The sequence below is a fragment of the Microplitis mediator genome, chromosome 1 (genome assembly GCF_029852145.1).
Source record: "Microplitis mediator isolate UGA2020A chromosome 1, iyMicMedi2.1, whole genome shotgun sequence".
NCBI lineage: Eukaryota > Metazoa > Arthropoda > Insecta > Hymenoptera > Braconidae > Microplitis > Microplitis mediator.
The window spans coordinates 4,634,101-4,646,941 of NC_079969.1; the positions used below are offsets into that span (position 1 = coordinate 4,634,101).

Genomic DNA, 12,841 nt, shown 5'->3' on the forward strand with positions numbered 1-12,841 from the left:
CAAAAAAAAGTGGCTTCAAAAATTTGTGCTAATTCTCTTTTATTAACAATTAATTAAACAAGCAAAGTATAAATATGGAGAAATCAATCAATCTACACGGAGAAAAATGTTGGCTCAAAACCTACAAATTTTCATTATGCTGTCGGCCAAACTTGAAACAGGAAGGGGAGCATCCCAAAAATTATTATGCTCTTATGGAAAATTATTATGCCGCATCACAGCTATTATAATGTATATGGAAGTAATTGTTAGTAAATCTTATCGATGAGTGTCTCGCGCGTAGAAAGTATTATGATACAGCATAATAATTTTTCGTATGAGCATAATAATTTTTTGGATGCTTCCCTTCCTGTTTCAAGTTTGGTCAACAGCATAATAAAAATTGGTAGGTTTCGAGCCAACATTTTTCTCCGTGTAGAGATTTTTTCGCCAATTCTACTGAAGGTGATCCTACAAAAGTACCCGAGGGGTGATATAAATATATCACTTACAGTACTTTCGTAAAATAATTTCAAAATTTTGATGAATTTAGAATCAAAAATAACTATTTTTGGTAACACATTTAGGAGTCCAAAACAATGATTATATATAACTATGTATAATTGAATATGACCATATATAGTTCTGTATAATTATCTCCAAATTTCTGTATGATTATATATAATTATATCTAATCATATATAAGCATACATATTTATGCATGACATTATAATTATTTTCATTGACAAAAGAAGTAAATTGTTAAAAAAAATTACAATTATTGATCACTACGACATATAATTGCGGTAATATAAATTCATTTTTTAATTCAATTGATTTTATTATTTCAATTTATCCGAAAAAGAATGATTGGATCTGATCACATATAACTATAAAAAATTATATACAGTTATGCATGATTATATATAGTCATATATACTTAGATCCTGCCAATATTTGGATACAGTAACACCTAACCGTTCAGATATGATTATATATAATCTGATCCAACCATTTTTTCTCAAGAGGTTGCTGCGCATTGCATTATTGGTGATAACGTGATAAGTATGTTGACATTGGTACTATTAAAAAAAGCCTGTTTTGAAGTTCAAGTTACGTTTGATTTCGAAAATTTCAAAGATGGTTTTATGTATGCTCAACATTTTTGAATTTGCAAGAACTATTTCAATATCAAGATATTCATCCATTACTTCTAAAGAACTGGAACTTCTAGGGTTAGTCCATAGTCTCAATGGAAAAAGAAAGCTGTTTTTTTTAACGCAATAAATATCCTAAGTGAAATCATTTCTTATTAGCTGACGTTAACGATTTAACTCTTTAAAAATTTACGACCCTAAATGTACTACAGTCTGAGATCTATGAACGATGTTTAACTATATCTGTGACCCTCTTCACTAGGTTCTAGAATGGCGTTCAGTCCGATAGCATCCACGGTCATGCTACATTTACGACCGACGTAATCTTTCGTAACGAATCGTCTAAGAGTGAACTAAGCCATCTTTTAAAACATCGAGAGCATTATAAGCTCAATGTTTTCATGTAATAAATAAATAAAAAAATAAATAGTTTTACTATATTGTTACCCCGCACTGAAAAAGTATACATCCGTATATATTCGGGCAAATCTGAATGTATGCTGCATATATGAGACATACATTCAATTTTGCCCGTATATATTCCGGATATATACTTTTTTCGTACGGGACTTCAAGAATCACAGTACGGAATAGAGTGGGTGTGGGTATTCCCGTGATCAAAAAGGTAGAACTTCTACAAGAGTAGTAGATTACACCATGTGAAAATTACACGGACGGATAATTTACAACGATTATTTTTTACACCATTATTTTACACTACACGCCCGTGTAAAGTTCTAAAGTTCAAATAAAAATTGAATACTTAGTGTAGAAGTACTCGAGTTTCAATAAAGAACTTATACAATTACATCATTGGTGGTGTGAACATTGTAATTTACACGGTAAAAAGTTTGAACCCGTGCGTCATGTAACTTCCACACCGACAGTGTTGAAAATTTCAACACCAAATCATTCAGACCACACCACAGACTCGAAATTTTTCCAGCGTATTATATTCTTGTCTACTAAAGAAAAAAGTATTTAATCAAAATTTCAGATTTTTTTATTGCTATATAGCATCAATATAAAAAAACAATACACAAGATATTTTCTATGAAAATTTCTTCAAATTCTAATTAAATTTGAGTTGTCGCCAAAAAATACTTAATTTAAATAGTCAAGAAAAGGATGAATTTTTCAACAATGTAAGTACGAGCAATTTCGTATAAATTTATTTAAGAATGTATATTAGAGAATTCTTATTTGAGTACCTGGTAGAAACCTATATACAACTGTGAGAAATGACAAGAATAGTAAATGCCACAAAAATATTTATACTGCAGATACTTAAAGACGGTAGAATGGTATATTTAATATTTTTAGATTGAATGACGTATAATTTTCCACGAATCACAATTACTTATCCAGGCTTTCCAAATTACTTACAAAAATTAATAATTACTGAGCTTCATAATTTTGATAAACCAGAGAAAGATCACGTCCAAGTGATAGACTAATTACTAAATTTATGAAATCTCGATCTTCGCAGTAATTTTTAAAATTTATTCAAGTATTTATACGCGAAATTACATAGAAGCATTCATCAGTGTGCTCGGAAACCTCAACTATTAAATATCTCCTGGTTGGTGTCATTCTTATTCAACAATTCGAGGTCTAGTGGTACCTCTGACTACGTATTTAAAAGATTGATTACGTTATTGGTGTCATTTCTAAATTAATCGTCAAAAACGAAATTAGTGAAGTATTTATCTATAAGATCTAACAAGCCGTGCAGTGAATTATTGTTAAATCACAAGAAAATGTTCAATAAACAATGGACGTATTGATATTGATTAACTTGTCACTGACCTTTCACAACCCATGAAATAACCGCAACCACATGAAAAGCGATGATGATATTGTGAATCAGCGACATCCATCTATTATAATTTATAACACCACAACGTGAACACTTCGCTCCGAAATCTCGGTGCGAACTGACAATTTTCACGCCAGGGGTTCGTCCCGCGCGCTTACTATGTCCTATCTCATCCCCTTTATGCAGCGAGCTATCGCTACCTCCTGCGGGATTATCAAGATAGTTCTCAATTCGCATGCGCTCGATTGTGCTTTCACGTGCCTTTCACCACCAGCACCCTGGGTGCCGCCTGTCCTACCGTGATACATCCTCGGAGATGAATATAGCCAGGCGAACTTAAAAGTGTATTTTGACCATAGAACAATCATACGAAAGTTCACTTTTCACTGCTATGTTGAACATTTCCTAAAGCTTATTAAATATTTATTAAATAAGCTTCGTAACTTAATGCTTGAAACTGTAAAAAATTTCAAGGATTTCCAATTAATAATTAAACCAACGTTTCGAAAAAGGAATTAGTTTTAAATGTTTGTTTTTCATAGTTTTTAGTATTTGAATAATTCATTTTGAAAACGTAATTTCATCTAAATAATAGCGCGTTCGGATTTTCGAATTTTTCTCGGCCGAAGAGTGGCCAACAATCGGCCTAGGTAGTGAACACATGACGGAAAATTAATTAGACCTCAAAAAAACAGAAAATAGGCTGACTCAATTTATTGGCCAACTGGTGGCCTGTTTATTAAGAACAATGAAATATCGGAGTGTTTTCGGCCAAATTTAGGTCTCTTTGACCAAATTTTTATGGTTTTGGTCTGATTTCGGCCAAAATTAGCCTTCTCGCCGTATTTTCGGTTCAATACTTTTACCCGGGGTATTGCTGGAAAGTTGACGTCTATGGAAATCCGTAATTGTCGTATTTGTGTCTTGAATGCACGAGAAAAAAATACGAATAAGACAGCCCTGAAATTTCGATTCCGGTTAATCTTTACATTTAAATTGAATGAATTCTAGGACATTATAAAGTCATTACAAATCTCATGCATTTCTAATACTTTGAAATCAAAAGCTTTATATACTGTTGATTGGCTGATGTAGAGAAAAAACTACTATAAAATTGAAAATTACTATAAATGAGTATAAAATACAAAGAAAGAAATTTTGAATAGATTTCGATTTAGCCTATAGGTGATGATTATAATAATAATAGATTAATCAATAAATTGATAGGATTTATTTTTTAAGGATTTTCAGAACCACGGAAATAATTATTTTAAATAAATATTATCGTGTATAAAAATTGCATTGAATATGTTATAACGTCGCCTATTTACTTATAAAATTTTATTTTTGTTTGTTTTTTAAATTGTTCGCATTTCCAATTACTTCACGACAGAATATTTGTGATTGATCAACCCGATGAAAAAAGTCAATTTTTTTTTATATTAAAAATGAAACGAATGTCACCCGGTAGCCAGAATAAAAGAGATTTTTCAGAAAAAAAGTTAACAATTAATCACAACAAAATATGGTGTGATATATACTTTATTAAAAGCGTGCACGGTTATCCTGTTTTATCATAGCTGTAAAGTGAACCCTAAATGGTCGTTAATCGACCGGTGTACTATTATAAATGAGGAGGTTATGCAGATTTCTAGATTTTCCACCAGCGTGACGTAATGAGCTGATAATGACTCTCTTGCAGTCATTATTGAATACCTTTCTTACACGCACTCTACTATTACAAAGCGTTGACGTCAAATAGTTTTAGAATGGCATACTAACATATTTATGAATTTTTAATTAGGTGTTTATATTTAATATTAAATTCTTTAGCTCTCGCCTACGGCTCTTGTGTGCTCGCCTTTGGCTCATGCTAAAATCATAGCGCTTAACGAATAATGGCTGACTTGGTCCACTCGTTGCGTAATGTACTATTATAAGTACAGAAACGAAAGTTTGTTTAGTACGCAAAGTAAAAGTCTGAAAATGATGAGAAATATCGACGCTCAAAAAATCCCTATTTATTCCATTTGGGGGGGGGGGGTAATTCTTTTTTTAACTCCTGAATTCCAATTGAATTCGGATTGAAATAAAATCCGTATTTACTCTCGATTTTTTACAGTGTAACATGCGTATGACCAAATAAATCGAAACTTAATAAAAAAAAACAAATGTTCGAATCAATAGATGTCAATTTTATCAAAATTTTTTGGAATATTTTCATCTTCGAACGTCATCCAGACTTCAATCTCAGGAATATGCATATGAAATTTCATTTTGATCCATTAAGATTTACGAAAGTTATTGTGATGACAAGGCCTGTTATATCTCGTATAAATAATCTCATATAATATTTATGTATATATATATAGTTTCAGTAGTATTAAAATATTATTGGAAATGTTGCCAACTTCAGTATTAAGTTAGGTAAGTAGTGCAGAACGAGCATTTGAAACAATGACCGAAATACTGGTGCGCGCAAGTAAACTTTCTTGTTGGCTGGCACCATCTCATCCTATTAAATTCCCTTTCTACGTCGTCTCGCTTTTGAATCGAAGTACACGGCTGATATAAACCACCTAGGCCTTAGCAACTTCACAGCTATTCTCAAACTTTACTTGGTCTGTCTTTCTATCCAGTCCACGCAACGATCGTCCCCAGCGCTTCTTTTCTTTGCTTGCGGTTATAGCAATTTCTCGCAATTCACTACATGTTTTTTTCTCTGTACTCTAACGGTCCTAGCACGTACGACTTTTTTTGCCAACCAACTTTTCTTTCTACCATTTTCTTCAGTATCCAGCGACCATTCAAACACGATCAAGAAAAAAGTTTTTAAAGTTTTTCATGAACTTATATCGTGCCATTGGCAGTTTAAAATTAGTAACACTAACTCAAAATACTTTTTGGCTTATACTTTTTTCTTTCTCAGTAAAAATTAAATCAATTGTTCGGTTCTTTTGATTACAACCAATAAAAAAGGTGAAAAAGAAATACTTTATCTTATTTTATCAATGCCGAAACAAAACTTATGCAGCCGTTTTAAAATACAAAAGCACTCCTATAAATATTAAATGATTTACCGAGTATTTTTACTCAAGTCTAATGCATTTCCACTGCTTATACGTATTCACAAATTAGGGTTGGTGGGGTATAACGGGATATTTAAGTTCGAATAGTGTGATAAACACAAATTTTGGTTCCATTATTTGATTCTTTAAGGTTTCATGACATTCTAGAGATGTTCCTATCAAAAAAATCCATGTGGGAATCCACATAGGAAACCGTGAGTGCCTGGATTCTCATGTAGGAACTTCACATAGGAAACTGGTTATCTGGTTTTTCATCCAGAAAATCCACATAGGAAACTGTGACCCGGATTCCTGTGTAGGAATTTCACATACGGAACTGTCGGTACCTAGATTTCTGAAAACTACTCCCTTGTGCCCTAGACAATATCGGGCATTTCTAAAAAATTAGTCAACGAAATTTCCTCGGTAAATGGACTTGAATGATTATTTTTAAAAAAATGTAATAGCCGTTCCATGTCTTTTGACTCATAAATTATGTTAAAAATCATCCTTTTTACTTGAATTAAAGCTGCACTTCCGAAACGCGAAATTTGATTATTAGATCAAACAAAAGTAGAATACAATGAGGCGAGGAAAGTTCAATTGAAGCTGATTTTTTTGTGTCAGGATTTTTACTAAACTATCGATGACGCTGGCAAAGTTTAAGTGAAGCTATGCCATGCGATTAAAGATGACTAACAAAATTAGGTCAAGGAAGTTTATTCGAAGTTCAGAGTAGGTTGTGGTGGTTGGATTGAGGTTCTACCAGGATTCAAAGGGTCAAATAAAGTTTTTCGACTCGGTTATGGTCCGTTGCTACCTAGGATATTGTATTTTGTGCAGTCATGCTCAAGTTAAATCAGGCAGGTAGTAAAAAAGGTTTTTTTATATTTACACACAAATACTTCACAAATAAATTCGCTGTGGATAATGCAATCGATTTTATGGCACTAAGGCACAAACTCTTTCTGTTTTCTGTTAATTCCACACCTGCACAGTTTCAGCCATTATTATTTTATAAGGTCAGAGTTCTAAAAACTATAAGAAATAACACTAATCGAAAATTTGTCTTAATTCTTCCAATTACAAGTGATAAGTAATAAATTTAACGTTTTCTTTAAAACACAGTTTTTTTCGCAGTGCGCCCATTTTGTCCGGCTTTCTCTTATATTTCAAAATTACGATTAAAATAAAATTGTTCATACATATTTGATGGGTTTTAATGGATCATTAAGTGAATCCTTCGATTTCAGCTTTATTCTAAGTGATTTTATTTAAGATAGTACCAGTTTTAAAGTTAAAGTTAGAATAGAAGATTATATCAAACAGAATTAGCATTACTATAGTACGGATATATTTACTTCATGTCTTCGTGTTTGCTTCGCTAAATGTATGGATCACGAACTTAATCTAAAAATTAATACCAAAAATTGATCGAAATTTTTCAAGCAATTTTATGGTAATTTTGTCGCTTTATCCAGTTTGTTTTTATCAGATCGTGACCAAAAAGTTTGTACATAGAGATTATTTTTATTACCAAATTGGAAACTTCTCGAATAAAATCATCGAAAATTACTGTATCGTATTGGTAAGCATGACAAGCTTAAGAGTTAACATGAAAGCTTGAGAATATAGCGAGAAATTTCGAGGCTGACCAAAACGCCAATTAATCCTTAGAAATGTTGTCTATTAAATTTGAAATAATTTTTTGTGTAATAAAGAGAAACTTTTCTGAATATTTAGTCAATTGAAAAAGTGCATTACAAATGTGAAATCGCAAGAAAGTCTGCGAATATTTTCTGAAAAAATGTTATCCACTTTTCTTAAATTCAAAAGAGGATTCTATAAAACTCTTATTCGTAGATTTTTATTTGCCGCAAAATTTGCATTAGAACCAGTCAACCAAAGCAGTAGAGAAAAGCAAAGAATTTCCATGTTTTTCATAAACTGAGATAAGGTTAAGTTCATTTTAGATTTCCACTATTCCATCGACTATCTCTCTGCTGTCTCGGTCTTCTAGTACATTTTCTCCTTTTGTCAATGCTCGCGCCAAAGTAATCTGATAATTAAGTTTCAGATGTATGCAACAAATTATTATCGTAGAAAACTCGTTAGAGTTGAAAAGAATAAATAGTTCCAACGAAAAATTTACTCATACTTAAATATAAACAACCGAAACTACGATTTATTTTATCAAAGGACAGGTATTTTATAATGACCTCTAGGAAAATTGAGAATTAATGTATGAAAACATTTTTTAATTATGAGAGACAAATTTAAGTTCGCAGTCTGGAATACCAAATATTTAATGCGCGGAAACAAGCCATTAATTTAGTTGACTTTTTAAAGCCAATACTGAAATTTCCTACCATAATGCCAGCAAACCTTCCGGGCTAACGGAAACTTTTCCAAAGGCAAAAACTAAATCTACCAATTGATCTGTTCTGACATAAAAATTTTCATAATTTCATCAGACTCATTTTTGTAAAATAGTAACCGATTCAGTAACCGATTCAGTAACTGGTTGAGCAGATGAAAAAAGTAAAGCGAATGGCTGCCGAACACAGAGTGAAGACGATTATGTTTAAATTACGTCAAAATTTTAATTTATCGACTTGGGAAACTATGGGCAGTTGAATTCCATTAACTCGGACCTTTAGTCGGAGAAGCGGAAATTTCCTGGAAGTTCCGGGTTATCGAATGCCCCTTCTCCTTGAAAGAGTAAATTACACGCATGCGCACTTACATCTGAATGAACGATGCATAGATAAATATACACAGACACATACAAATGTATAGCTTCGGATAGGAGTCAGCGTAGCTCGTAGTAGCCCTGATTCAGAAATTTCATTTGGAATGATTCACTCCATGCTAAAGTGTATATCTATATATAGTCAATTTTGCCGACTTTGAATTGTTTCGGATCGTGTTTGAATTATTTCAAATTAGGTTTCTCAATCAGGGAGGGGTTATACTGAGGAAAAGTCCGAGTTAATGGAATCCGACTCAATAGAATTTGACTCTATTGAGAAGGTTTCTTCCTTATCTTTGCCCAATGCTCTTCTTATCTTCATTTTCTTCAAGGTGTTAAATTTCCAGTAAACAATAAAATTTTCAATACTTTTGACTCTAAACATACGATGTTCGATCCGCTTAAATCAAATTGTAAGTCCATTATTTTATATAATTTTTGCATTAATTGAAATCACATTCATCATATCAAATGGGTCATTCAAGTCAACATTTCGTGATGCAAAGCATATTAGAAATTGGTATTACTACCAATTACCAACAGAAGTCGGCGAGCTAAAATCACGAAAGTCTTAAAGCATAAATAGAATTTCGATGAATGAGCAGCGCAAAAGGAAATCTAATTAATTGTATAAGCAGTTCTATGAACTCGCCAGAGGAGAGAGATTTCCAAGTAGCTTCTAACATTGGAACGTGCTCGGAGACCATCAAAGATCATAGGTTAGCGAAGCAAACGCCAGTCCAACGTCGATCTAACCACCATCGACATTATTCTAGTGCATCGCTTTGACGTTTGTACCTGCCTCAGGATAAATTGGCTTTTCTACCGAGAATTTGACAAGCACTAAAACTTATTCGACAACTATTACCTGAAATTTTTTTCAGAATGTACTATACAAGTTGGAAATATGCTATTTGATGTTAATTTCATATACAATTAATTATTTTGAATTAAAAAATTTGTGCTAAAATTAGTCGCTGTTTTCATTTACTTGTATTGCTATGCTTTGAAAAACGATTTCCATATCTGTCGCTAGATATATCCCGTAGGAAAATATATACCAAGAAAATTTCACACCGTCAATTTACACCAAGTAGACCGTGTCAAGTCCAAGAGGACCATTTTCACGCCAAAAAATTTTATAGTGTGTTAGTATACGACGAACGCATCGATCATTACACTTTTGAACTCGGTCTAGTGTAAATGACTCGATGCAGAAATTTGGGTGTAAAAATTACACCAAATATCTTAAACTTATGCTGTGTGAATTAAAAATTTCAACACTATCTAGCAAGTAAATATGTAATGGATGGAGAATTTACACCGAAGATTTTTTACACCATTAATTCAATTTAAAATTCGCAAAAGCTTTTGAATTAATTTTCAAATCATGATTGCATCAATTAAATTGAAATTACATAATTAAACTCGCAAAGCTCGAATTTCTAATTTACAAGCTTTATTAATATGTTTTATGGAAATACAATTTACATACATTTGGCTTTATTTTTATGCCTTTATTTTATGATATTATATACTACTCCAGTTAACGTGACATGTTGGATAACGAATAGGAAGGTATACGACCCACGCGTTCACTCTGATTCTCTCATCAGTGTTTGATGTAGACAGCAATGGTGCAAAGCTAATACCGAAGCTCTAGAGTCAACGCCTGGGTTCTCCATTTAGTTTTAACGAGGAGACAAAGGCATCCTCTTGGACATTACAAGCTACCTCTGTGTTACTCGACAAGTACTCGATAATAATGATGAGTCGTTGCAAAGACTGAACTTTTGACTTTGACAGACTATAAAGACATAATATAAAAAAAAAATTCTGCACAAACGCCCAGGGTATAAAAATAAATTTACATAACAACAGACATAACTGGAAACAAATCAGCAAATGACGTTTTCCATTTATCAAATTTGATAAATCTTGTGAAGAAGTTACTAAAACTCGAAAGTTACCATATTCGGTTAAAATTGTGGTATTAAATTATTATAATATATTCATAATTTATATAAATTTTTCAACATGTAGTAAATTTACTACAGCTTTGTCACTTACTTCATTGTATTTTTTGTTGATTTAAAATGCCTTAAATATTTTAGTATTCTTAATACAGGGCAACGTTGCTCAGAAATTGTGAAACAAAATCGAGTTAGGTTATATTTTACTGTATTATAACAAAACATTTACGTTAAAACGTAGTCCATATGTCCAACTGTTGGTGCGAATACATCGCCCGAGTTAGAGAACACACCCATAACGTTTCGCGTTTGGAGTGTGCAATATGCGCTCACACGATCCTGCCACAGCTGTTACGAGATTATTCGATGCAGTGAAGGCATCGGTGTATTATAACTTGAAAAAAATAATACAGGATAATCTGACAATTTTGTCAATCATAATATATACTTCTTATGTAAGACTACTTTTTTTAGTACCAAATACATAGATATCATCATTTTCAAACAAATAATTATATATATGATATATATATGAATTAATTGTAAGATTTTGATCAAATTTGTTATAATGCCGAATATTTTTGTTCAACTTTCTATAAATGGCTTTAGGATAACTATAAATTTTTAAAAAAAAGTTCATAGATCGTTTCACTATTCCCCCGATGTGTCGTTTAGATAATTTACTACCATTATAGCGATGCTCTGTATATTGAATAGTGTTTTGAAGCACAGAGCTCACATCGCAATGAACGAAAAGTTAATCAATTTAATTGATGATAGCTAATGGTACTCTATTCTATAAAATAAATTCACTGCCAGTGTTTCCTTTTAAAATTTCTAATGTCTATTCAAAAATCGTTAAAATTTATACTTTAGATTACAAAGCGTTAAATCTGTCATTTTCTCGAGTTCCGAAAGTCGGATTAGAGCCAATACTGTCCTCATTGAAACATTTGTAACTTTCACAACATTGAGATTAAAGCACTGGTTGAAAAAGAACAGCTTGATCACTATAGATGTATGATTATCGATTCAAATTTTAAATTAAAGCTCATGTTAATCTTTTCATAAGTATCTCTACGCATACAATTTTCAGTTGTTACCCACGTAAAAATATTAAGTTTAAATGGACCGAAAACACTAAATTTGACCGAAATCACGCCGAAATTATAGAATTTTATTGGAAAAGGTCAAAATTTGGCCGAAATTTTGTTATTCTTAATAAACAGGCTAAAAATTGGCCTTTACATAGAGTCGGCCTATTTTAGGCTTCTTTCGGACGAGAAAAAATTTTCGTTAATATTTTGGCTTGAAATTTTTTTACTCGGGCATTATAATATATAAAAATTTGATGAATTAAAATAAATAATTAGAACGCACTGAAAAGTTAGTGACCATAATTTTACAACAAATTAAAGTCTGTTACCCCAACAAATCAAATTCGTTACTCTAACGAACCAATAGTAGCGGGTTCTCTGTTATCGATTCCTCAGCAATACTTTTTTTCCCTCTAAATCTTCATTTCTAGATTAAACTTATTTGCGGATGTTAGAAGCCATTTACTCGCTTCTATAAACTATGCAGTGTTCTCTCACATCGATCAATTTGCAGTTCTTGTCATGGCAGAAACTGCAATGTGGTGTTATCGATTAACAGCTACAATTTACTTATTTTACTTTTGTTGATAACACGTCACATCATCGTGCCCGACTCTATTTCGTTGGTTTCATTCTCCCACACAGACTCTGAATGATTATTATTGGTGATAATAGTAGCAAAGGTCAACTACTTACAAAGAAAAAAAGTTAACCTACAAGCATTACTCATAACCGTCATGTGATTTACTACAGTGTTTTAATGAGGGTAAAAGTATGATTTGAATAAAATTCATAACTTTTTTTTTTGGTTATACTTGATAAATTTTTCGAGTTAATTTTCTGTATTAAAATGAAAATAAAATGTATCACCGTTCCATTGATAAAAGTATATTTAAAATTAAGTGGGATATTTAAAAATTCATATTAGTATTATTAGCAAAATCAATAGTTTTTACTCTTTTATTAGCCCTGTTGACTTACTTTCACTGTTCTATT

At 31.9% G+C, this 12,841-nt stretch overlaps 1 protein-coding gene across 5 annotated transcripts in view; it reads right to left on the bottom strand.

The window, feature by feature from the left end:
• LOC130668516 (neurotrimin-like) overlaps positions 1-12,841 on the bottom strand; it is a 137,839-nt gene that overhangs the window by 13,008 nt on the left and 111,990 nt on the right. Inside the window, exon 1 of one of the 5 annotated variants that reach the window (XM_057470854.1) lies at positions 2,946-3,119. The exons of 3 other annotated variants lie outside the window; for them this stretch is intronic. In XM_057470854.1, coding sequence (XP_057326837.1) covers positions 2,946-3,012 — 67 coding nt within the window. In that variant the 5' untranslated portion in view covers positions 3,013-3,119. Of the gene's footprint in view, positions 1-2,945; positions 3,120-12,841 lie in introns of those variants that run through there. One more of the 5 variants, XM_057470863.1, reaches the window with a different exon arrangement.